Source organism: Balaenoptera acutorostrata, chromosome 2 (assembly GCF_949987535.1).
Source record: "Balaenoptera acutorostrata chromosome 2, mBalAcu1.1, whole genome shotgun sequence".
NCBI classification, from domain to species: Eukaryota; Metazoa; Chordata; class Mammalia; order Artiodactyla; family Balaenopteridae; genus Balaenoptera; species Balaenoptera acutorostrata.
In genome coordinates this window covers 117,653,808-117,680,968 of record NC_080065.1, presented here as the reverse complement: position 1 = coordinate 117,680,968, position 27,161 = coordinate 117,653,808, and the positions used below count along the sequence as shown (strand labels likewise).

General features: G+C 36.5%; 1 protein-coding gene across 1 annotated transcript in view; it reads left to right on the top strand.

Moving 5' to 3' along the window:
• The window catches only part of MEIKIN (meiotic kinetochore factor), a 141,513-nt gene that overhangs the window by 37,115 nt on the left and 77,237 nt on the right, over positions 1-27,161 (top strand). The window contains exons 8-10 of the mRNA XM_028168118.2: positions 3,787-3,851; positions 12,422-12,492; positions 26,667-26,747. Of these exons, the coding sequence (XP_028023919.1) occupies positions 3,787-3,851; positions 12,422-12,492; positions 26,667-26,747 (217 nt within the window). The remainder of the gene's footprint in view (positions 1-3,786; positions 3,852-12,421; positions 12,493-26,666; positions 26,748-27,161) is intronic.

Here is a 27,161-nt window from a genome sequence, read left to right as displayed (position 1 = left end):
AAAGTCATTGATGAACTTACAGCCGTATTTTGGGCCTGAAGTCCTCCATTGCTGATTTTTCCTCACCTTAGCTTTTATTGCCGCCCCAAACCCCTTAAGTCTCATTGAAATCCTCCATCCAGACTTTGACTTAGTTGCCTTTCTACAACCTTTGTGGTAAACTCACCTAGACACGACAGCCCTATGCCAGGTATTTTGGTTCTAAATTTGACCACCTTCTCTGCATTGCCTTTGGGATGTGGAACCTTGAGAACTAGTTTACAGTATACAGGAGTTGAGGGACTCTTAGGAGGGCTGAGGCCTCCTCTCTGCCTGAGTATCCCAAGCTCTTATTTTTATGTTGTGTTTCCACCTTGTGTGGATGTTTTCTCCTAGAGTTCTAAACAGGGAGTTTGACACATGCCCTCTACTTCGGGCTTTCTCTTCACCTCTTCTAATGTTATCATCACACCTATTACCCCCACCGCCAGATTTTGGGCTTGAAGGAGAGAAGTCAGTCCCCATTGTTTAACTGCTTGTTTCCTAAGCCTCTGTCCCCTTTATCTTTCCAATAAACCTTTAGGCTGGAAGGCGTAGAGGGGGGATCTATCTTAGGTCACATGAGTTCTTATAGTAAAACTCTGTAGTTCATGTAAAACTCTGTGGTTCTGTCCACAAGCCTTAATCTATATATGTTAATAGGACCTTGAAGAATGTAGCAGGATGTTAAATGTGCTTTCATGTAGTCTTAGAGTTTGGACAGTGACCTTAATAGATGAGAACAAAATAAAAATGACAACTACCCCATCCCCTATTCTGTGTAGAACCATCTATGTAGAATTTGTAATAAGTGAGATCAAAACCTAATTCTTTCAACATTAGACCATCACCAATCTCTAAGCTATTTAAGAAAAGACAAAGAATGTACTGAGAGGATGAAATGATCAAGAATGTTTATTTCTTTGATAAGAGTTATTGGTGTCATATGCAAGGAGAGGGGGAAACTTCTCCCTCACCTCAACACAAGAGAGAAGCTCCCAGAGATTCATTTGGAAAGTTCAACATATGTTCCCTGGAATTTGGTTTCTGACTCACACCTGGTAAAGCTAAAAGCAAGAAGGCCTGTTAGATGCTTTGGAATGGCTGATAAAGAGGACACTAGAAATACTTTCAGAGTTTGGCACAGCAAAGATTTGTGCATATTGCCCAGACGTCAGACACAGATCCCACAGAAGGGATCATCTTGAAAGGGATCATGCCCAATACGACTTCCTGGAAAGGACAAAATAAACTTGACTGAAAGAGACTGGAAATTCTACCATCAAATGCAAAAGCTGAGGACATCATAAAGAGCAAGTGAGAGAGCCCCGGAGATAGGGAAATCTTATCACCAAACCCTTCAAAATACTTTAGGTTTGGGCTTCCCTGGTGGCGCAATGGTTAAGAATCCACCTGCCAATGCAGGGGACACAGGTTTGAGCCCTGGTCCAGGAAGATCCCTCATGCCGCGGAGCAACTAGGCCCGTGCGCCACAATTACTGAGCCCGCGCTCTAGAGCCTGCGAGCCACAACTACTGAAGCCTGTGCGCCTAGAGCCTGTGCTCCGCAACAAGAGAAGCCACCGCAGTGAGAGGCCCACGCACCGCAACGAAGAGTAGCCCCCACTCGCTGCAACTAGAGAAAGCCCACGCACAGCAACAAAGACCCAACACAGCCAAAAATAAAATAAATTTATTTAAAAAAAACTACTTCAGGCTTGAAAGAGTCAGCATTTGGTTATCTGTCATGCCCAAAGGGCACCAAGGACATATTATAATAGTATCAGTTAAAATCAGGAAAGACCTTTCCCACAGTTCCTTCCTGCTACTCCAATGCCAAAGGATCCTAAAGAGTAGTTAACAAATGGGGAAGGAAAAAGAGCAAGAAATAGAGAAAAAAACAGCGATAGTTGCTTTCCTCACTGCAGGTATGAGTCTAAATCAGACCTAAGTTGGGAAAAGGAAGAGGTTTAAGTTGGATAATAAGAGTTTAGTGTTGTGATATTATGCTGGGCTTTTTATTACCTAAAAATGACTATTTATTGGCCAGAGAATACCACAAAAGCAACAGAATACACCTGAAAGGGGCAAGAAAGCACGATTTTGACAGGATGAATTTATTTTTTTGTATCTGATTCTTTTTTTCCAATATTTTTTATTGAAGTATAGTTGATTTACAATGTTGTGTTAATTTCTGCTGTGCAGCAAAGTGATTCTGTTATACATATATATACATTCTTTTTAAAATATTCTCTTCCATTATGGTTTATCATAGGATATTGAATATAGTTCTCTGTGCTATACAGTAGGACCTTATTGTTTATACATTCTATATATAAAAGCTTACGTCTGCTAACCCCAACCTCCCACTCCATCCCTCCCCCAATCCTCTCCCCCTTGGCAACCACCAGTCTGTTCTCTATGTCTGTCATTCTGTTTCTGTTTCATAGATAGGTTCATTTGTGTCATATTTTAGATTCCATGTATAAGTGATATAATATGGTATTTGTCTTTCTCTTTCTGACTTACTTCACTTAGTATGATAATCTCTAGTTGCATCCATGTTGCTGCAAATAGCATTATTTTGTTCTTTTTTATGACTGAGTAGTATTCCATTGTATATATGTACCACATCTTATTTATCTGTTCATCTACTGATGGACATTTAGGTTGCTTCCATGTCTTGGCTATTGTGAATAGTGCTGCTATGAACATGGGGGTGCATGTGTCTTTCTGAATTATAGTTTTTAACAGGTTGAATTTAAAGGGGAAATGTGAAGGAATAAAATACTTTTTTGCTTACTGAGTTCAACTTTTCACTAAAGCAGTAATAGGAATTTAAAAATCATCTTCTCACATTTAGTTTTCAACTCCACTCTCTTGCTGGGGACTCAGAAATTCCACTTTGGTGGTCAGAGGCTGAGCTTTGATTCTTTTGTATTCCTCTTGTAATAGCTAATCCTCTTTTACACATTTGGATAGGATTGGGGGCAGTCTCATTTGTGAAAGTATAAAATAGACAAGAATATTAATTTTTTTTAAGTATTATCTCTAATGTTACTTGAGATCCTTACCACAAGAATCCTGGAAAACAAGGGACTTCCCAGGTGGTCCAGTGGGTAAGACTCCATGCTCCCAGTACAGGGGGCCCAGGTTCAATACCTGGTTGGGGAACTAGATCCCACATGTATGCCACAACTAGGAGTCATGCTGCAACTAAGAGTCCGCATGCCTCAACTAAGAAGTCCACATGCTGCAACTAAAAAAAAAGATCCTGCATGCCACAAAGAAGATCCTGCATGCCGCAACTAAAACCCAGCACAGCCAAAATAAATAAATAAATTTAAAAATATTTTCTTTAAAAAGGTAATGAGATATCATTTCTTAAAAAAAAAAAAAAGAATCCTGGAAAACAAGATTGCTATTCCTTTTCCATAAATGAGATAATTAAGACTCAAGACAGGTAAAGTAACTTTCCCAAGGCCACTGAAGTGTAAGTAGCAGAACTGAGCTTTAAATCAAGGTCTGTCTGATTCTAAATACTATGCTTTGTCCTCTACACATATTGTCTCACACTGATTAATGTATAAGTATATTGCCCTTTATTATGAAACTATTTGTTCATATAGATATGTTAGCATTTTTTCTAACTAGCTTTATTTTTTCTATAGGATAATTGATTGCATAGAAATGTCTTTAAGTATTATTTGAGTATTCTCAAAAGTTACTGAAAGAGTAAAAGAATCCCATTAATTTGTTCTTATTCTAGCATGATGATGTTAGCAGACCAAAGTATTTCTCCAAAGCCGAAGAGTACTTCAAATTCAGAATCAGGTAATTAGTAATGAAACTAATCATTTTTATAATCCTCTATTTATTTATTTATTTTTAACATCTTTATTGGAGTATAATTGCTTTACAGTGTTGTGTTAGTTTCTGCTGTATAACAAACTGAATCAACTATATGCATACATGTATTGCCACATCCCCTCCCTCTTGCGTCTCCCTCCCACCCTCCTTATCTGACCCCTCTAGGTGGTGGCAAAGCACCGAGCTGATCTCCCTGTGCCATGCAGCTGCTTCCCAGTAGCTATCTATTTTGTATTTGGTAGTGTATATATGTCAATGCTACTGTCTCACTTCGTCCCTGCTTACCCTTCCCCCTCCCCATTCCTCAAGTCCATTCTCTACGTCTGTGTCTTTATGCCTGTCCTGCCCCTAGGTTCATCAGAACCATTTTTTTTTAGAATCCATATATATGTGTTAGCATACGGTATTTGTTTTTCTCTTTCTGACTTACTTCACTCTGTATGACAGACTCTAGGTCCATCCACCTCACTCCAAATAACTCAATTTCATTTCTTTTTATGGCTGAGTAATATTCCATTGTATATATGTGCCATATCTTCTTTATGCATTCATCTGTTGATGGACACTTAGGTTGCTTCCATGTCCTGGCTATTATTGTAAATACAGCTGCAATGAGCATTGTGGTACATGACTCTTTCTGAATTATGGTTTTCTCAGGGTATATGCCCAGTAGTGGGATTGCTGGGTCATATGGTAGTTCTATTTTTAGCTTTTTAAGGAACCTCCATACTGTTCTCCATAGTGGCTGTATCAATTTACATTCCCACCAACATTGCAGGAGGGTTCCCTTTTCTCCACACCCTCTCTAGCATTTATTGTTTGTAGATTTTTTGTTGATGGCCATTCTGACTGGTGTGAGGTGATAGCTCATTGTAGTTTTGATTTGCATTTCTCTAATGATTGGTGATGTTGAGCATCTTTTCATATGTTTGTTGGCAATCTGTATATCTGCTTTAGAGAAATGTCTGTTTAGGTCTTCTGCCCATTTTTGGATTGGGTTCTTTTGTTTTTGATATTGAGCTGCATGAGCTGTTGTGTATTTTGAGATTAATCCTTTGTCAGTTGCTTCGTTTGCAAATATTTTCTCCCATCTGAGGGTTGTCTTTGAGTCATGTTTATGGTTTCCTTTACTGTGCAAAAGCTTTGAAGTTTCATTAGGTCCCATTTGTCTATTTTTGTTTTTATTTCTATTTCTCTAGGAGGTGGGTCAAAAAGGATCTTGTTGTGATTTATGTCATAGAGTGTTCTGCCTATGTTTTCCTCTAAGAGTTTTATAGTGTCTGGCCTTACATTTAGGTCTTTAATCCATTTTGAGTTTATTTTTGTGTATGGTGTTAGGAAGTGTTCTAGTTTCATTCTTTTACATGTAGCTGTCCAGTTTTCCCAGCACCACTTATTGAAGAGGCTGTCTTTTGTCCATTGTATACTCATGCCTCCTTTATCAAAGATAAGGTGATCGTATGTGCGTGGGTTTATCTCTGGGCTTTCTATCTTGTTCCATTGATCTTTATTTCTGTTTTTGTGCCTGTACCATACGGTCTTGATTACTGTAGCTTTGTAGTATAGTCTGAAGTCTGGGAGCCTGATTCCTCCAGCCCTGTTTTTCTTTCTCAAGATTGTTTTGGCTATTCGGGGTCTTTTGTGTTTCCATACAAATTGTGCAATTTTTTGTTCTAGTTCTGTGAAAAATGCCAGTGGTAGTTTGATAGGGATTGCACTGAATCTGTAGATTGCTTTGGGTAGTATAGTCATTGTCACAACGTTGATTCTTCCAATCCAAGAACATGCTATATCTCTCCATCTGTTTGTATCATCTTTAATTTCTTTCATCAGTGTCTTATAGTTTTCTGCATACAGGTCTTTTTTCTCCTTAGGTGGGCTTATTCCTAGGTATTTTATTCTTTTTGTTGCAATGGTAAATGATCTTTGCTATTGTTTCCTTCATTTCTTTTTCATTTATTTCTGATCTGATCTTTATGATTTCTTTCCTTCTGCTAACTTTGGGGTTTTTTTGTTCTTCTTTCTCTAACTGCTTTAGGTGTAAGGTTAGGTTGTTTGAGATTTTTCTTGTTTTTTGAGGTAGGATTTTATTGCTATGAACTTCCCTCTTAGAATTGCTTTTGCTGCATCACATAGGTTTTGGGTCATCGTGTTTTCATTGTCATTTGTTTCTAAGCATTTTCTGATTTCCCCTTTGATTTCTTCAGTGATCTCTTCGTTATTTAGTAGTGTATTGTTTAGCCTCCATGTGTTTGTATTTTTTACAGGTTTTTTCCTGTAATAGATATGTAGTCTCATAGCATTGTGGTCGGAAAAGATACTTGATACGATTTCAATTTTCTTTTGTTTACCAAGGCTTGATTTGTGACCCAAGATATGATCTATCCTGGAGAATGTTCCATGAGCACTTGAGAAGAAAGTGTATTCTGTTGTGCTTGGATGGAATGTCCTATAAATATCAATAACATCCATCTTGTTTAATGTATCATTTAAAGCTTGTGTTTCCTTATTTGTTTTCGTTTTGGATGATCTGTCCATTGGTGAAAGTGGGGTGTTAAAGTCTGCTACTATGATTGTGTTATTGTCAATTTCCCCTTTTATGGCTGTTAGCATTTGCCTTATGTATTGAGGTGCTCCTATGTTGGGTGCATAAATATTTACAATTGTTATATCTTCTTCTTGGACTGATCATTATGTAGTGTCCTTCTTTGTCTCTTGTAATAATCTTGATTTTAAAGTGTATTTTGTCTGATATGAGAATTGCTACTCCAGCTTTCTTTTGATTTCCATTTGCATGGTATAACTTTTTCCATCCCCTCACTTTCAGTCTGTATGTGTCCCTAGGTCTGAAGTGAGGGTCTTGTAGACAGCATATATACCGGTCTTGTTTCTGTATCCATTCAGCCAGTCTATGTCTTTTGGTTGGAGCATTTAATCCATTTGCATTTATGGTGATTATCGAAATGTATGTTCCTATTACCATTTTGTTAATTGTTTTGGGTTTGTTTTTGTAGGTCTTTTCCTTCTCTTGTGTTTCCCGCCTAGAGAAGTTCCTTCAGCATTTGTTGTAAAGCTGGTTTGGTGATGCTGAATTCTCTTAACTTTCACTTATCTGTAAAGGTTTTAATTTCTCCATCAAATCTGAATGAGATCCTTGCTGGGTAGAGTAATCTTGGTTGTAGTGTTTTCCCTTCCATCACTTTAAATATGTCCTGCCACTCCCTTCTGGCTTGCAGAGTTTCGCTGAAAGAGCAGCTGTTAACTTTATGGGGATTCCCTTGTATGTTATTTGTTGTTTTTCCCTTGCTGCTTTTAATATTTTTTCTTTGTATTTAATTTTTGATAGTTTGATTAATATGTGTCTTGGCGTGTTTCTCCTTGGATTTATCCTGTATGGGACTCTCTGCACTTCCTGGAATTGATTAACTATTTCCTTTCTCATGTTAGGGAAGTTTTCGACTATAATCTCTTCAAATATTTTCTCAGGCCCCTTTTTTTCTCTTCTTCTTTGGGACCCCTATAATTCGAATGTTGGTGTGTTTAATGTTGTCCCAGAGGTCTCTGAGACTGTCCTCAATTCTTTTCATTCTTTTTTCTTTATTCTGCTCCCTGGCAGTTATTTCCACCATATTATCTTCCAGCTCACTTATCTGTTCTCCTCCCTCAGTTATTCTTTTATTGATTCCTTCTAGAGTATTTTTAATTTCAGTAATTGTGTTCTTTATCACTGTTTGTTTGCTGTTTAGTTCTTCTAGATCCTTGTTAAATGTTTCTTGTATTTTCTCCATTCTGTGTCTGAGATTTTGGGTCATCTTTACTATCATTACTCTGAATTCTTTTTCTGGTAGGTTGCCTATTTCGCCTTCATTTATTTGGCCTTGTAGGTTTTTACCTTGCTCCTTTGTCTGTAGCATATTTTTTTGTTGCTTCATTTTTTTTTTTTTTTTTGATGTGTGGTGCTGTATTCCTGTCTTACTTGTTGTTTGGCCTGAGACGTCCAGAACTGGAGTTTGCAGGCAGTTGGATAGAGCTAGGTCTTGGTGCTGAGATGAGGATCTCCGGGAGGCCTCACTCTGATTGATATTCCCTGGGATTTGAAGTTTCTCTGTTAGTCCAGTGGTTTCGACTTGGAACTCCCACCACAGGAGCTCGGGGCTGACCTCCAGCTTGGGAACCAAGATCCCACAAGCTTCGTGGCATGGTAAAAAAAAAAAAAATAAGAAGAAAAAGAGAAAAAAAGGAGCAGTACAATATCAAAGAATAAAAAAACAAAATAAAATTAGAAAGATGAAAAATATATTAGGAAAAATAAAACTATAATTGAAACATCTGCAACAAGGTAAAATAAAACCACAACAGAAAAAAGAAAAAAAAAAAGGGTGGGGTGGGGTGGGGGAACAAGCCAGAAGGAGAGATCATGAGTCACTGGGGATTCCTCCATCCCCTTAGGTGTCCGTGGTCCCCCACCGGTGCCTGCTAGGTACCCTAGTTGTGAGGAGCTGCGAATTTTGTTTCCTCCTAGTACACCATCTTGACCCTGACTCCCTCTGTTTATTTTTGTCACAGTGCTGCAGTATATGTTAAGAAAACTGGTAGCCCAAGAAATTGAGTGCTTTTTAGTGTGGTTGTATTTAAGAAATGAAGATATGTGAGGTTAGGTCTTAACTATTCCCACAGCACCCATCATTAATTCATTTAATAAATATTTACTGAGTATGTATTCTGTACTAGGCATTACTATATATACCGATAGGGAGTGATGTATTTTCCCTAACCTTGTAAATTTCAGTTGTAGGAGAGGAAGATAATCAGTAAACAGATGCACTGGAGTTATGTGTGATGGTTGAAAAATAAAAGAATCAACAAAGTGCCTTGCATTTTGGGCCCTCTGTTATTTAGTTTACTATTAGAATAAACTTAGCAAGACCTTTACAACCTTATTAACATCTATTGTATTTCAGATTTCTATTTTCTTTATTTCCTGCAACAAGTTTTATAGCATCTGTTTGGGGATTAATTTAAAGAATTGCTTGCTTTGCTCCTGATGGATATAAATGTTTGTATGAGCTGAAAAAAGGAGTTTTTTGGTGTTGTCTTCACTTTAAGCAGTTGTCTTAATGAGCATTTAGAAAATGCCAGGTATTATGTTAGGAAGTGTGGGTATAAAAATGCTTAAGATGGTTTCTGTTGTAAGGGAAATGAATCTAGTGGTAAAAACTAAACTTGTAAAAGGACACATCCTTGGAAAGAGTGGCACCTACTACCTTGGAGGGTGAGCATTAGAAGGAAGATTTGCTTTATAGATCACAATTAAGGAACTTGTGTACAAGGGAAGAAAGATATGAAAGGGAAAGTTGGTAAGGGTATCAAAAACAATCATGATTTTATCTAGTTCTTGCCAGATTTTGGCTGTGGAAAATATTATTTATAAAGCCTTGTAGTAAGGCAGAATATTGATTCTGTAATTATGTATGCTTGTGTATTCTTACTTTTATGTGGTTGATTGACTTAAAATTTCAAATTAAATAAATTACATCTTGCTCTAGCGTTATTTTTTACACATTCCTTAATTCAGCAAATCCAAGTTTGTTCCAGTTGTTTGTCAGGCTCTTTACTAAGTGTTAGGAAACCAAGAAATGGCTATATTCCTGCCCTCAAGGGTTCATAGCCTAGTAATAAAAACAAACAAACAAGAAATTACTTTTCAGACATCTCCTGTTCAGTCTTCTTTGCAATCTTATCTACTGCTATTAGCTATTAAATGTGGGAGTTCTTAAAGGCTGATTCCTAGATTTTAATCTCTGTTCAGTCTACCCCCTGATATGTATAAGTGTCCTATAAAAGGCAGGGCTTCCAGATTTTCCATTCTAGACTCTCCTCTGAGGTAAAACCCTTATATGTAGCTGCCTTCTGGACATCTCCGCTTGGATGTTTCAGAGACACCTTATCTCATCATTCGTTAATTCCACTCATTCAACGAATATTTATTAAGCACCTACAGTGTAACACAAACTGTTTTAGTTGCTGGGGAACATGACAAATTTCTTGCCCTAACAGAGTTTATGTTATAGTGGAGAAAGAAAGAAAATAAACAGATAAAAACAGATAAACAAATACATATATCACAATGCCAAAAGTAAGAGTAATGAGGGAAAATAAAGAAGGGTAAAAACAGAGTGTGTGACTAGGAATGCTGTTTTAGACAGGAATGCTAATCAGGATAGGCCTCTCTGAGGAGTTCACATCCGGACAGAGCTTGAATGAAGTGAGAGAGTGGGCCATGTGAAAATCTGATGGCAGAGCATGCCAAGCATAAGGGAATCACAAGTGAAAAGGCCATGAGATGGGAATATTTAGCATGTTGGAAGAAGAGAAAAGAGGTTAGTGTGACTGGAGCAAGATGAGGAAATAAAAATAAATGGTTGAAATTGTAGTTGGTGAACAAGTGGTATAATGTAGTCTCATATGCCATCTCAAAGAGTAGGGATTTTTTTCTAAATGTGTTGATAAGTGCATCTTAGAGCAGAGGAATGACATGATCAGGTACATATTTTAGAATTATCACTCTGGCTACTATGTGGATAATAGACTAAGGGGTAAGAGTGGAAGCAAGAAAACCTTGTCAAATAAACTATTGCAATGGTCAGATAATGGTGTTTGAGACCAAATTGATAACAGTGGTCTGATTTGGAATATATTTTAAAGGCGGATGGGCCAGGATTTTCTGATTAGGCTGGTTGTTGGGTAAGAGAAAAGTCAAGAATGACTCTTAAATTATTGGTTTGAGCAACTAGATGAATGGTGGTATCATTTCTGGAGATAGGAACATTGTAGGTCAGAGCAAGTTAGGAAAATAATTAAGAGTCTTTGGTTTGCGCATATTAAATTTGATCTGTCAGCTCATGTACATAATGTTACATGAAAGAATACAAACAGGTATATACTCATTTATTTTATACATATATATGAAGTTCAAGAACAGACAAGACTTATTCTGGCTGACAGAAGTCAGAATAGTGGTAATCTTTAAAAAGGGGGTGCTGACTGGGAAAAAACATATAGGAAATTTCTGGGGTGTTGGAAATATTTTATGTCTTGATCTGGGTGATAATTATATGGACGAATACATGTAAATATAAGATTTGTTCCCATTACTGTACATATGGAGTACCTTAAGAAAATATTAAAACATTAAGAGGCTTTTTAACCTTCAGCTGGAGATGTCGTGAAAGCAGTTTGTGACACAAGAGTCCGGAGTTCAGGGCAGAGACTGGGGCTGCAGATAAATATTTAGAGTCAGGTATAGATGTTTTGAAGCCGTTAGAGTAGGTGAGTCACTTAGGAAAGGAAAAGAAATAGAAAAGAGACGTATAAAAAGAATGTAAATGGAACACTTCAACATTTAGAAACAGCTATAACAAAAGTTTCCAAGAGATCAAATAAAAGAAGGGTTGATGACTGAGAATTGTTACAACCAAGACCTAACCTAGTCTTCCTCCTCCAGTGTCCTCCATCTCAACAAATGTAGCTTAATAAACCAAAGCATGGGATCATCCTCAACACCTTCCTGTTTGTCATTTCTGTCTCTAATCTATTACTAAATCTTAGTACTAATTTTATCTTTTACAGAACTCTCAAACCTACAGCTTCTCTCTACATTGGGAGATGAAGATGAGAGGAATGATTAGCCTCAAAGTTTGCCAGATTTAGCAAATACAGATACACAATGCCCAGTGAAATTAGAATTCAGAAAAGCAGCAAATAATTTTTTAATATAATTATGTCATAAACATCGCCTAGGCTGTACTATTACACAGAAAATACTTAAACTAAAAAGAATTTGTAATTCATCTGAAATTCACATTTAAGTGGGCATCCTATGTTTAATCTCAGCAATGAGGCTGGAAATATGTAAGCGATACAGGGATTATAAAAATAGGATTTTGTATGCCAATTTAAGGAGCTTAAGTTTTAACTTGAGGGCAGTGGAAAGCCTTTAAAGAGTGTTAAGCATATGATATTAGATTTGTATTTTAGGTATACAGTGTGGATAGTGGACTGCAAGGGGAGGTGATTTGGAAGGCTATTGGGATCTATGTAGCAGGAAAGGGTTTGGGGTACAAATAAAGTTTTTGGTAAGATGAAAGAGGCCTGAGTATGTTTTAAATGCTGGTAGAAAAGTTGGAGTAGAAAGGGATAGACTGAAAATACAGGATAGTAGAAATGGAAGGATAATTAATGAAGAATTCTAATCACATGCAACTTTCTCTACTAATTGAAAAGTAAATATTTTATATACAGTTTATTTACTCCTGTGAAACCTGGAGTTCCTGAGATAAAGGTATTTTTAAGAATTCTTTCTCCTATCTGTAGCAAGTCAGGTTGTTCAACATACATTAAGTTTTTCTTCTAAAACTATTACAAAATCATAGTCATTAAAATCTATTTTTTCCTCAAATTTGAGTTCTCTTTTCTGTACTTAGAGTTAATGACAGGTTAAATAATTAAAATACTAAAGTATATTTTTATTATAGATAATGCATCTTGTGGAGTTTTACTTGCTGAGAAAAATTACCCTTCAACCCCTCAAAAAACAAAGAAAAAAGCAAGTATTGAAGCAGAATAACCTTATAAACCATAAATTTCATTAATATGGGACATGCTATTTTCTTTTAAACAACACTTTTATGGAATCATTTTTCAGCTATTTAAGCCAATAATGGAAAACATTTATGGAGCTTAGCAATTAGATTGCATTATTGTTGCATGAATATATACTCTATATAAAGTTAATGAAAGAGGATTAAAACTTAAAAATTTTTCCAATTTCCTTAAATTGGATGTCTATTAATAATTAATTTAAAGTGAAAATATCACATTTGCTTTGTACCCAGAACAGTGTTCTGTGCTAAGGAACTGTAAATCAGTACATTAGGCCTGGAATCTAGAGGTCTTTGAGGAGGAATTCAGACTTGATTTTGTATATAACAGGAGCTACTATCTGAGTGGCTACTCAGTGTAAAGTATTATTCTAAGAGCTTTTCATTAATTATATGTTTTTTATAGCATTCCTATCAGGTAAGTTTTTCATTTGTTTTATTTTTAGCTATTTTATAGCTGAGAAAAATGAGGTTTAGATATTAACCAATATGCTTGAGGAGCTTGTGACAAGTCTTTCTCAATCTAAAACCTGTACTTTTTCCACTATACCGTATGGTCACTATATACTTTGGGGAGCAAATTGAAAGAGGGCAAGAGTGTCAGCAGGAAGATTCATTAATAGAAAGTTGCAAAGATTTTTGTTGGGAGACTGTGGTGGCTTTAACTAGGATGTTTTGTAGGAGAGATGGAAAAATATGCGTGGATTGAAGATAATTTTGCCTATAGAGTTTATGGATTGGACATAGAGGATGAAAGAGTGAGAGGTGTCAATAAAAGCTTCTAGGTTTGTGTCTTAAGCAGCTTTGATGGATAAAGGTGCTATATAATGTGATAGGAAAGGCAGGAGATCTGAAGGCACATAAAGATGAAAATGTTGGAAGGGTCATTGGCTGTAAGTTTCCAGGTCAGGAAAACAGAACAGGAGTATACAATATTATAGATATTTTAAAATTCATGGTAATGGGTGAAATCACCTGGGAAAGAGTATCTAGAGAGTAAGGAAGAAAAGGGGGTCCAGGATCAATTCTTGAAAAACTCTACAGTCACATGGAAAAGGAAAAGTGGGCAGAGAGAACGGGGAAAATAAACAGCATATGGTATCATAGAAGGTAAAGGAGGAGAGCTTTTGCTCCTAAAAGGGAGAGTGGCCAACTATGCTGAGTGCTGCTTGGAGGTCCACAGTGTTATAAAGAATTTTGAAAAATTGGAGGACTTCCAGTTTCTGGTCCAACATGAAAGGAACTTAGAAGTCACTACTCTGTCCTAACAACAAGTAGAAACCTGAACAAACTTAAAAATAAGCAACTCTTTATAGATCTGTCAAAGAAGTAAGTAAGGTCACATAGTAAACTGCTACACCAAAATATGGAAAGACAGACAGGTGGATACAGAGAATAATGACTTACCAGAGCAGAAACACATGAACAGAAACCTCCCTGTGAACCAGTGCTGGGGTGGGAAACCCAAAAGTGTGATTGATGAATTGCTGAAGGCTCAGTGCGGACAACTCTGAAAGTTAAAAACTCAGGAGGGACCCAGTCATCAGAGGAACCTCCACACTTTTGTGAGTTTTACCTGCAGAAACTCTACCAGATCCTCACCGTGAATATCAGAGAAGAATACCCTCATGCTTCTGGTAGTGGAAAGGGAAAAGGAACCATTTTGAAATACATCAAAATATTCTGTTCTTCTTAACAAAGCCTGCCCTCAACAGAAAGTGTTTTACAATAGCCTAACTTGCTGGGGTTTTATCAGAGCCTAACCTACCTGGGGAGGGGAAGTACCTGATTCCAGCCAGCTCTCCCCTTCCAAGTGGAGGAAGGAAATTATTCAATTCCAGCTCCCTCTAGCCTTCCACATGGGCGAATGGAAGTACCCGATTACTACAAGATGGTCCTTTCTAGCCATCCTGTCTCAACTCAAGGGGGGAAAAAACTGAGAAGAACCGGTGATGTTAGCAGTCCAGGGTCACAGGCTCAATAAAAGACTGAGACCTAATCATAGAACTGTAGAATGCTTCCCCATCCCTACAATTTATCAGTGCATTACTAAAGACGTATTCACCACAGTTGCTATTACCCAGTACATCATGTCCACATTTTAGCAAAAAATTACAAGCCATTAACTAAAGGGCAAAAATTACTGTTTAAAGAGGCTGAATAAGCATCAGAGCCAGAGTCAGATGTGGTGGTAGTGTTAGAATGATCAGACCAGAAATGTAAAATAAATATGATTAATATGCTAAGGCAGTTATAGGAAAAAGTAGACAACATGCAATATAAGCAGAGAGATGGAAATTCTAAGAAATAATCAAAGGAGTGCTAGAGATCAAAAACACTATAGCAGGAATGAAGAATGCCTTCGATGGACTCAGTAGTAGAATAGACATAGCTGAGGAAAGAATATCTGAGTTTGAGGACATGACAATAGAAACTTCCCAAACTGAAAAGCAAAGAGAAAAAAGGACTTAAAAAAAAAAAAAAAAAGAACTGTGGGACAACTACAAAAGGTGTGACATATACATAATTAGAATTCCAGATGGAAAGAAACAGAGAAAGGAACAGAAGCAACATTTGAAACAATAATGACTAAAAATTTTCCCAAATTAAAATGTCAGACATTAAACCACAGATCCAGGAAATTAAGAGAATACAAAGCAGGATAAATGCCCCCAAAACTACATATAGAAATATCAGATTTGAACATCAGAAAATCAAACAAAGAAAATATCTTGAAAGAAGCCAGAAGGAAAAACACCTTACCTATAGAAGAGCAAAGATAAGATTTACAGACCTCTCCTCAGAAACCATTCAAGCAAGAAGAGAGTGAAGTGAAATATTTAAAGTATTGAGAGAAGACAACCACCAACTAGAATTCAGTACCCTGTGAAGTTATCCTTCAAAAGTGGAGGAGAAATACATACTTTCTCAGACAAACAAAAATTGAGGGAATTTGTTGCCAGTAGGCCTGCCTTGTAAGAACTATTTAAAGTTCTTCAGGGAGAAGGAAAATAACATGTCAGTATAGGTTTATCTATCTTAACAAATGTACCACTGTGGTGTAGTGTGTCAATAGTAGGGGAGGTTGTGCATGATTGGGCACAAAGGGGTATATGGGAACTCTGTACATTCAGCTGAGTTTTGCTGTGAACCTCAAACTGCTGTAAAATATGAAGTTTGTTAATTTTTTAAAAGTCAATTGCATTTACTATCAAGAAGGAAATTGATGACTTTGGCAAAATAATTTTAGTGGATAAGGAAACTAGATTGGAATAGGTTAAAGAGTTATAGAAACTGAAGAAGTATAAAATATATAAAGAAGCAAATTGGGACAGAAACAATATAAAATGTGTGTGTGGAGGGGAAAGTAAATGTGTAAAACTTTTTAATGCAATTGAAGTTAATTTGTTTTCAGCTTAAAGTAGACTATTATAAGATGTATTATGAATGCCTTAGGTAATCAAAAAGCAAAAATCTGTGAGAGATACACAGTGATAAAGAGAAAAGAATCAAAGCATACCACTAGAAAAAAACATCAATTCACAAAGAAAGACAGCAATAGAGGAAGAAAGGAACAAAGGAACTATAAGATAATCAGAAAGCAATTAACAAAATGGTGATAGTCCTTACTATCAATAAGTCTGCACCTCTCAGTAATTATTCTAAATGTAAATGTTTTAAATTCTTCATTTAAAAGATATAGAGCAGCTAAATGAAAAAAAAACAACAATATGCTGTCTACTAGAGACCCACTTAAGCTTTAAGGACACTAAGGCTGAAAGTGAAGGGATGGACAAAGTTATTCCATACAAATAGAAACCCAAATAGAACAAGGGTAGCTATACTTATATGAGACAAAATAGATTTTTAAGTCAAAAGCTGTAATAAGAGACAAAGAATGCCATTATATAATGATAAAGGGGTCAGTTCATCAAGAGGATATAACAATTGTAAGTATATACTCACTGAATTTTGAAGCACTGAAGTATATTAAACAATTATTAACAGATCTAAAAGCAGAAATAGGCAGCAGTGCAATAAGAGTAAGGGACTTCAATACCTGACTTTCAAAAATGGATAAATTATCCAGACTGAAAATCAATGAGGAAATAATGGGCTTGAACTACACTTCAGACTAAATGCACCTAACAGACATATATAGAACATTCCACCCAACAACGGTAGAATCCACATTCTTCTCAAGTGCACAGGAAACATGCTCCAGAATAGATCATATGTTAGGTCACAAAACAAGTCTTTAACAAACTTAATAAGATTGAAATTATATCAAGTATATATTCTGGCTGCAATGGTATAAAACTAAAACTCAACAATAAGAGCAAAGCTGAAAAACTCAAATATTTGGAAATTAAACAACATACTTATGAAAAACCGATGAGTCAAAGAATAAATCAAAAGAGCTATTAAAAATATCTTGAGACAAATGAAAATGGAAACACAACATACCAAAACTTATGGGATACATCAAAAGCATCTTTACAAGAGAAGTTTATAGTGATAAACACCTACATTAAGAAAAATTAAGACCTCAAGTAACAGCCTAATCTTATACTTCAGGGAACTAGAAAAAGAAGAACAAACTAAGTCCAGAGTTAGCAGAAGGAAGAAAATTAAAATATTAGAGCAGAAATAAATGAAATAGAACTAGAGAGACAAAAAAAAATGATTAACTAAACTAAGAGTTGGTTTCATTAAAAGATAAACAATTGAGAAACTTCTATCTAGACTAAGAAAAAAAGAGAGGTGGGGCTTCCCTGGTGGCGCAGTGGTTGAGAATCTGCCTGCTAATGCAGGGGACACGGGTTCGAGCCCTGGTCTGGGAAGATCCCACATGCCACGGAGCAGCTGGGCCCGTGAGCCACAATTGCTGAGCCTGCGCGTCTGGAGCCTGTGCCCCGCGACGGGAGGGGCCGCGATAGAGAAAGGCCCGCGCACCGCGATGAAGAGCGGTCCCCGTACCGCGATGAAGAGTGGCCCCTGCTTGCCGCAACTGGAGAAAGCCCTCGCACGAACCGAAGACCCAACACAGCCAAAAATAAATAAATAAATAAATAAATAAATAAGAAAATCCTTTAAAAAAAAAAAAAAAAAAAAAAAAGATTACTAAATGGAAAGATTATTAGATGGAAATCATAAAAAAAAAAAAAAAAAAGAGAGGTGACTCAAATTAATAAATTATAAATGAAAGAGGAGACATTACAACTGATACCACAGAAATGCAGAGGGTCATAACAGACTTCTATGAATAATTATATATCAACAAATTTGATAATTTAGAAGATATGGATAAATTCCTAGAAATGTACAACTTACCAAGACCGAATCACAAAGTAAGAGGGAATCTGAACAGACCTATAATGGCCAAGGAGATTAAATCAGTAATTAAAAATTTCCCAGCAAATAAAAGGAACCAGCTAGCTTCACTGGTGCATTCTACCAAACATTTAAAGAAGAATTAATATAAGTCTTTCTCAAACTCTTCCAAAAAGTTGAAGAGGAACACTTTCAAACTCATTTCTGAGGCCAGCATTACCATGGTTACTAAATTCAGATCAGGGCATTGAAAGAAAATTACAGGCCAATATCCCCACTGAACATAGATGTAAAAATCCTCACCAAAATGCCATCAAACCAAATTTAAGGACACATTAAAAGGACCATATACCATTATCAAGTGAGATTTATCCCTGGGACTCAAGGATGTTTCAACATAGGGAAATCAATTCATGTGATACACCACATTAACAGAGTGAAGGGTAAAAACCATATGATCATTTCAATAGATGTTGAAAAAGCATTTGACAAAATTCAACATCCTTTCATGATGAAAACTCTCATTAAATTAGGTATAGAAGGAATGTACCTCATCATAATAAAGGCCATATATGACAAGCACATAGCTAACATCATAGTCAGTGGTGAAAAGTTCAAAGCCCTTCCTCTAAGATCAAGAATAAGAAAAGGATGCCCACTCTTGCCACTTCTATTCAACATAGTATTGGAAGTCCTAGCCAGAGCAATTAGGCAAGAAAAAGAAATAAAAGGCATCCAATTAAGAAAGGAAGAAGTGAAATTATCTCTGTTTACAGATGACTTGATCCTATATTGAAAACCATAAAGACTCCACCAAAAACCTTTAGAACTAATAAACAAATTCAGTAAAATTGTAGGATACAAAATCAACATACAAAAATCTGTTTCATTTCTATACACTAACAAAAAACTACCTGAAAGAGAAATTAGAAGGCAATCCTGTGAGGTAATAGAAAAAATATATATACTGGTCTCTGCCCCCAGTTTCTGGCACAGAACTCCTAAACCCTTGTAATTTCCTAAGTGTAAGAATGCTAGGAGCATCTCTTTGTTTTAATATTTGGTCTTTGACCTCATTCCTGACACAGGACTCCTACAACCTTGTAAATTCCTAAGTGATAAGAGTACTAGTGGATATTTTGTTTTAATGAAGCAACTCTGGATGGGCTTCTGGATGGCTCCGGTATAGGGACTGGTCACCAGAAAGACGAAGCCATGATTAGAAGCTTGGAATTTTCAGCCCACAGCCTCCCCTTCTCCAGAGAGGGGTGAGGGGCTGGAAATGAAGTTAATAATTGATCATGACTATGTGAGGAAACTTCATAAAAGTTCCAATAGTAGAGGGTACAGAGAGCTTCCAGGTGGAGCACAGAAGCTCCTGCACTTGGAACTCTCCCAGACCTCACCTTATGTGTTTTTTTATCTGGCTGTTCATATATATCCTTTAATAAATTGGTAAATGTAAGTAAGTGTTTCCCTCAGTTCTGTGAGCTGCCCTAGCAAATTAATCAAACCTGAGGTGGGGGTGACAGGAACCTCTGATTTGTATCCAAATCAGACAGAAGTTGTGGGTAACCTACTACTCACGATTGTCATCTGAAGTAGGATGGGAGCAGTCTTGTGAGACTGAGCCCTTAACCTGTGGGATCTGACACTATCCTCAGGAAGATAGTGTTAGAATTGAGTTGAACTGTAGGCTGCCTAGCTGGCGTTGTAGAGAATTACTTGTTGTGGGGAAACCCCCACACACATTTGGTGACCAGACTGTGCGGGTTTTGTGTGAGTAGTAAAGTAGACTCACAGGAGAAAGATTCATAAGAGGTAAAACAGGTTTTTCCTTTTAAAATCCCATTTAAAATAGCATCAAAAACAATAAAATACTTAGAGATAAATTTAACCAAGAAAGTAAAAGACCTGTACACTGAAAACTGTAAGACATTGATGAAAGTATTTGAAAAAGACAGAAATAAATGGAAAGATAACCTGTATTCTTGGATTGGAAGAATTAGTGTTGTGAAAATGTCCATACTATCCAAAGTGATCAACAGATTCAGTGCAATCCCTATCAAAATTCCAATGGCATTTTTCACAGAAATAGAAAAACTATTCTAAAATTTGTATCGAGCCATAATAGAACTGAAATAGCTAAAGCAATCTTGAGAAAGAAAAAAGCTGGAGACATCACATTTCTTGTTTTCAATTTATATTACAAAACTATAGAAATGAAAACAGTATGGTACTGGCATAAAAAGAGGCACATAGACCAGTAGAGAGCATACACATAAACCTACACACATATAGCCAATTGATTTTTGACAAGGGTGCCAAGAACATAAAATGGGGAAAGGATAGTATCTTCAATAAATGGTAATAGGGAAACTGGATATCCACATGCAAAGGAATGAAACTGGAACCCCATCTTACATTAGTCACAAAAATTAACTCGAAATGGATTCAAGACTTACATATAAGACCTGAAACCCTAAAACTCCAAGAAGAAAACGTAGGGAAAAAGCTTGACATGGGTCTTGGCAATGATTTCTTTGATAAGACACCAAAGGAACACACAACAAAAGCTAAAATAAACAAGTGGGACTACATCAAACTAAAGAACTTCTGCACAGAAAAGGAACAGTCAGTAAATTTAAAAGGTAACCGACAGAACGAGTGAAAATATTTGTAAATCACATATCTTCTAAGGGGTTAATATCCAAAATATATAAAGAACCTATATAACTCAAGAGCAAAAAGCAAAAAATTCAATTTTTAAATGGACAAAGTACCTGAATAGACATTTTCCCAAAGAGCATATACAGGTGGTCGATAGGTACATGAAAATGTGCTCAATATCACTAATCATAAGGGAAGTGCAAATCAAAACCACAATGAGATATCACCTTGAACCTGTTAGGATGGCTGTTATCAAAAAGCCAAAGCTAACAAATGTTGACAACGATGTGGAGAAAAGTGAACATTTATACACTGTTGGCGGGAATGTAAATTGGTACAACCATTATGGACAACCATATAACAGTTCCTCAAAAAATTAAAAATAGAACTACCATGTAATCCAGCAATCTCACTCCCAGGTATGTATCCAAAGGAAGTGAAATAAGTATCTCGAGGAGTTATCTGCACTCCCATGTTCATTGCAGCATTATTCACAATAACGAAGATATGGAAACAACCTAAATGTCCTTCATTGGATGAATGGATAAAGAAAATATGATACAGATATAGAAAATGGCATATTATTCAGCCATAAAAAGAAGGAAATCTTGCCATTTGCGACAATCTGTATGAACCTGTAGGGCATTATGCTAAGTGAAATAAACCAGAGAAAGATAAATACTGTATGGTATTGCTTATATGTGGGGAAAAAAAGCCAATTTCATTACAGAGAATAGAACAGTAGTTGCCAGGGTCTGGGGGATGAGGAAATGGTGAGATGTAGGTTAAACAGTACAAACTTTCAGTTATAAGAAAAATAAGTTCTGAGGGTCTGACATTAGCATGGTGACAATAGTTAATAATATGGTATTGTATATTTTAAAAGTTGCTGAAAATATATTTTAAGCTTTCTCACAATGCACACTCCACAAATGTTAACTATGTGAGGTGATGGATATGTTAATTATCTTGATCTTGGTAATCATTCCACAATGTGTATGTATATCAAATTATCACTTGTATGCTTTAAATATATATATTATTATATTTGTCAATTATTCCTCAATAAAGGTGGGAAAAAAAGAAAAAAATAAAGAAAGGAAGTAACGATTATCTATAGAGATTAACTCTGATGGGAAACAGGGGAAAAGAACAGTAACTAGAGGGAGAGGCAGGGTCAGAGGAAATTTATTCTGTTTTGTTTTAAAGATGTGATATGTGGGGTCATTTCTGAGGGCTAATGGGAATAATAGAAGGAAAGAAGAAGGAATAGCTGAATGTAACTCAGTAGGCAACTGGAGCTCCCTGTGACCTAGAGATCTAGTTGAAGTTGACCTGAATTTCACTTTTTTAACCTAAAGCAATGAAGAATCTTCCACATAATTCTATGTTTTCTTTTCCATGCTTCTTTGCTTCCTCCTGGTTACATTTCCCTTTCCTGTTTCCATGCATGCTGTCTCATTTTCATACTCCATCATCTCTCTCTCTCTCCCTCTCTCTCTCTCTCTCTCTCTCTCTCTCTCTCTCTCTCTCTCTCACACACACACACACACACACACGCACACCTTTCTATACAAATCAAGCATCTTATAATTTGTGTGTCACATGTTACATTAAATGCCATTTCTTATGCTCTTGCATGTTCTGCCCCTTCTCAAAAGCTGTGTTCCTAAGTTTCTCTTCCTGACTATAGCTTTACCATTTCTGGGATGCTGGTCTATGAGAACTTCCTTATATTATTTTGAAGAAGATATGCAGATGGCCAATAAGTACATGAAAAGATGCTCAATATCCTTAGTCATTAGGGAAATGCAAATCAAAACCACAATGAGGTATGACTTCATATCCACTAGGATGACTATAATCAAAAAGACAGATAAGGGAATTCCATGGTGGTCCAGTGGTCAGGACTCGGCACTTTCACTGCTGTGGCCCGGGTTCATTCCCTGGTCAGGGAGCTACAATTCTGCAAGCTGCACAGTACGGCCAAAAAAAAAAAGCAAGACAGACAATAATAAATGTTGGTGATGATGTGGAGAAATGAGAACCTTCAAACATTGTGGTGTGAATGTAAAATAGTACAGCTGATTTGTAAAATAATTTGGCAGTTCTTCAAAATTTTAAACGTGGAGTTACCATAGGACTCAGCAATTCTACTCTTAGGTTTATACCCAGGAGAAATAAAAGCATACATCCTTACGAAAACTTAAACATGAATGTTCTTGACAGCATTTATTCACAACAGGCAAAAAGTGGAAACAACACCAGTGTCCATCTCCTGATGAATGGGTAAATAAAATGTGGTATATCCATACAATAGAATATTATTTGGCAATAAAAACCAATGAAGCACTGATACATGCCACAACTTGGATGAACCTTGAAAAAACTGTGCACTGTGAAATAAGCCAGTCACAAAAGGCCGCATATTATATGACTCCATTTATAGGAAGTGTCCAGGATAGGCAAATATATAAAGACAGCCATAGATTAGTAGTTACATAGGGCTGATGGGGATGGAATGGAGATTGACTGCTAGTGGTTATGGGGTTTCTTTTAGTGGGGACAAAAATGTTCTAAAATAGGCTGTGGTGATGATTGCACAACCCTGTGAATGTATTAAAAACCGTTGAATTTTACCCTTTAAATGGGTGAATTTTATGGTGAGTTATATCTCAATAAAGCTATTAAAAAAAAAAAACAAACAGCTTCCCTATACTATTATATGGAGGAGAGAAGTCCTTGAAAAGATGAGGAAGGATGAGATCCAGAATACCAGTGGAGGAACTGGCATTTAAAAGAGGAGGGAGATTTCTATTGTGGTATACTTGTAGATATAGTGGTAGCTGGGCGGGTATTGTGCTTAGAAGGACCCCATGCTTCATTTAATGCTCTGTTTTCACCATCTTAACATTTTAAATAGCTTTTAAACATTGGGGCCCCACAATTTTATTTTGCACTGGGCCCCCAAAATTATGAGTCTCGAGTGAGTAGTTGGATGCTGTTTGATGTCTTTTATTGTTGCAGGGAAGGGTGAGCCAAAGATGTCAGTTGCAGATGGTAGAAGGAAGGAGGCTAGAGGTTTAAGGAAAATTGGGTGATTTTGAAATAGTCATGAGAAACTAGAGAAGTGTAGAAGAGGTGCCAATCTGTGGCTACTCCTTTTGAGTTTGTGGTGCTGTTGGTATGCCACATTGTATAATTTTCTCCAACACTTAATTGCACTGGCGGTACAGTGGATATTGATGTTAGGGTTCATCAGGCTGGGGATTTGTCAGGCACCTGTGATAGGAGGAGAAAGCGATAAGAAAGTAGTTATAATGATGGTTGGTGGTAGATAAGGAATAAGACAGGAGAAAGATCATGGAGGAGATAACATTGTAGGATCAGTAAATTGGAGATTTCAATGACAGGGAAGTTTATTTCCTGAAGATAATTGTGCGGGGGTTGGACAAATATAGGAAGCTATTTGAATCGATTGATTCTGTAGTTTCTATTGATGGCAAGGGCTAAGTTTGATCATAGAGTGAATGAAATGCCATGAGGGGAAAAGGTTATTGGAAATGCAGAGATCAAGCAACTTAGAGACCAGTTGGTTGGCTGGGTTATCCCCTTGGATGATGAAATTGCTGAGAATGATGACAGGAGTGAGAGAAAAGGCTGTATGCAAGGTGTGAAATCTTCAGTGAAAGAAAGGAGTTAATAGATGACAGTAAGTACCTCACTCTTTGCTCCATACCTTTGTTCTTTCTTTGCTTGGACTATATCAATATGTTATACCTCTTCTACTTCCCTCCCCTCCCCTTTCTTTATCATCCTCTTTATCCCCTTACCCTCAACTCAAAATCTTGTCATTCTCAAATTGCATTCTCCTCAGTTATGTTGCATATATTTAAACTTTGAATATTATTATACTTTATTTATTTATTTTAATTAATTAATTTATTTATTTTTGGCTGTGTTGGGGCTTCGTTGCTGCGCACGGGCTTTCTCTAGTTGCAGTGAGCAGGGGCTACTCTTCATTGCAGTGCGCAGGCTTCTCATTGTGGTGGCTTGTCTTTGTTGCGTAGCATGGGCTCTAGGCACGTGGGCTTCAGTAGTTGTGGCACACGGACTCAGTAGTTGTGGCTCACGGGCTCTAGAGCACAGGCTCAGTAGTTGTAAGCGCACGGGCTTAGCTGCTCCACGGCATGTGGGATCTTCCTGGACCAAGGCTCGAACCCATGTCCCCTGCATTGGCAGGTGGATTCTTATCCACCAGGGAAGTCCCTGAATATTATTATAAACACATCTTGAAAGCATAAGGCAAGTCACATAACTTAGGACAAGCAGTCACTGAACAGTTTTCAGTGCAGGGACTAGTTGGTAAAGCAATACACTTTCTTGTAGTTGCAGCTTCCTGATGTCTTAGAAAGGACTTTTTGTTTCTTAAATGAAGATTATTGCATAATAAAGATATTTATATAAATATATTTAATGTTTTCTCTAAAATTTAGTTTTAAATAGTGACAAATAAATAGATCTTATTATCATTATTCTTTTCACAGAATACTGTTTGGGAGATGTTACCTTAAATGTGGTAGGACAATTTTTTGAGCTGAGTAAATTTCAGACTATTTTGTCTTTCAACAGATTTTTTTTTCCTTAAATATATTAAAATCCTTACTTTTTAAAAAAAAACTTTTATCTTTAAGTTTAAAACTTTCTTTCAAGTTGAGGGAATTATAGATAGAAATATATATCCCATTTTAATTATAACAATTATAACACACATAAATATAAAACAATAAAAATAGGACATCTGAGAGATGATACAAATGTTTTTATAGCATTGTGAAATGTGTTTTATGATTCTGAATTTGTTTCAGCCTGAAAAAGATCCTGAACCTAGAGATACAAATTTTCAAACAACATTAAGCTCTCATCACCTAAATATCAAGGTTTCATCATCTCACCAGTGGTCTTTTGTAGAGAGCAGTGCAGGTAGATCAGTTGCTAAAGTTCTGCTGCCCCAGCCCCTCAAACCTGCGTTGGTAAGCACTGGCCTTTTATTGACTAATTCTTGAAAAGACTATAAAAAGAATATGTACTTATTAGGAAAATTTAGGTATGCATTAATGTCTTAGCAAATCTAGGAAAAAATGCAGAGAATCTATATACTTACAGCTTTATACAGGCAGATGTTTTTTAAATGGATTGACTGTTGACAATTGTGTCACTTGAGACCACTGGGAAGAGATTATTCTGGCAGAATTAAGAGTTCAAGTGGCATATTGGAGGGGGTAATACCTGAGAAAGGAAAGCAGGGAAGAAGGAAGATTGGGCTGGAATAGCCTCAGTCTTCAATGCAGATCTGACAAAGGCTCTCCCAGTGGAGAGGTCTGGAGCAAGGATTGTCCATTACAGGAATATTATGTTGGGCTGCTATGCTTAGATGTTGGCTGAGGCTCGCCCAAGAAGATGATTGCCTCAACCTAAAAGCTGAAGCAGATTCTAAAGGTGTTGCAGCTGGGCACTATCAGCTAACTGCACTCCCTGCAGTGGAACACCATGTATTATTTGTAACCTTTGCATGGCAATTCCTAGGGTAGAATAATCCCTATTGTTCAGATGAACAAATTAAAAGATTATATAGGTAATAAATTAGAGAACTAACATATTTAGTGTACTAGGTAAATATACCTATAATTTTTTTGATAAAATCTTCCTAATAAATATTCCAGATTATGTCTTGAACAACTAGTTTAAGAGATTTTAAGCCAGAAAGAAAGAGTTCAAGAAAGAAAAGACGAAAGAAAGAAAAAAGAAACCTAACAGAACTTCCTTGTGATGTTCAGGTTTTATGAGTTTGGGTTCCAGGCTTGGCAGCATATAATGACACCTATTCAGAGATATATCATTTTTACCACAAAGAGTTCTTTTGTAAATTGTTTGACCTAGCTCAAGACAAAAAATTCTTTAGTTTCCTGTCTAGTGTTTTAAAATTTAATTAGCATATTAAAATTTTATTACTATGACATATGGTCTAGTATACTATTAAAATTTTGTTTGTACTGTATTAAGGTATTTTATTTCTTTCTGCTATTCAATTCCCTGTTTCACAAAATACTGATAGAACACAACTTCCAGTACTTCTGATAAGAAAAGCAGAGGCCTGTTAACAAGTACTCCGTCTTCACAAACAGCTGGTTTAATGGTAAGTGTTATTAGCATTTGGCACTTGTAGTATCTATTTTCTGGCTCCCTGTTCTTCCCATTATTCTATTTCTCTTAGACCAGGGGAATATCGCACATAGACAATAATGACTGTAATTTCTGTTGCATAAACATACTTTCACTGGAAGTACTCTATATACTGCTATACATGAAAGAAAGATTTCTTTCTTTTTAAAAATATTTTTTTTATTGTGGCAAAATATATATAACATAAAATTTACCATTTTAACCATTTTTAAATATACAGTTCAAGTACATTCACATTGTTGTGCAACCATCACCACCAACCATACTGAGAAATTCTTCATCTTGCAAAACTGAAATTTCATACCCATTAAGCAATAACTCCCCATTCTTTCCTCCCCCAGTCCCTTGTTACCACCATTCTACTTTC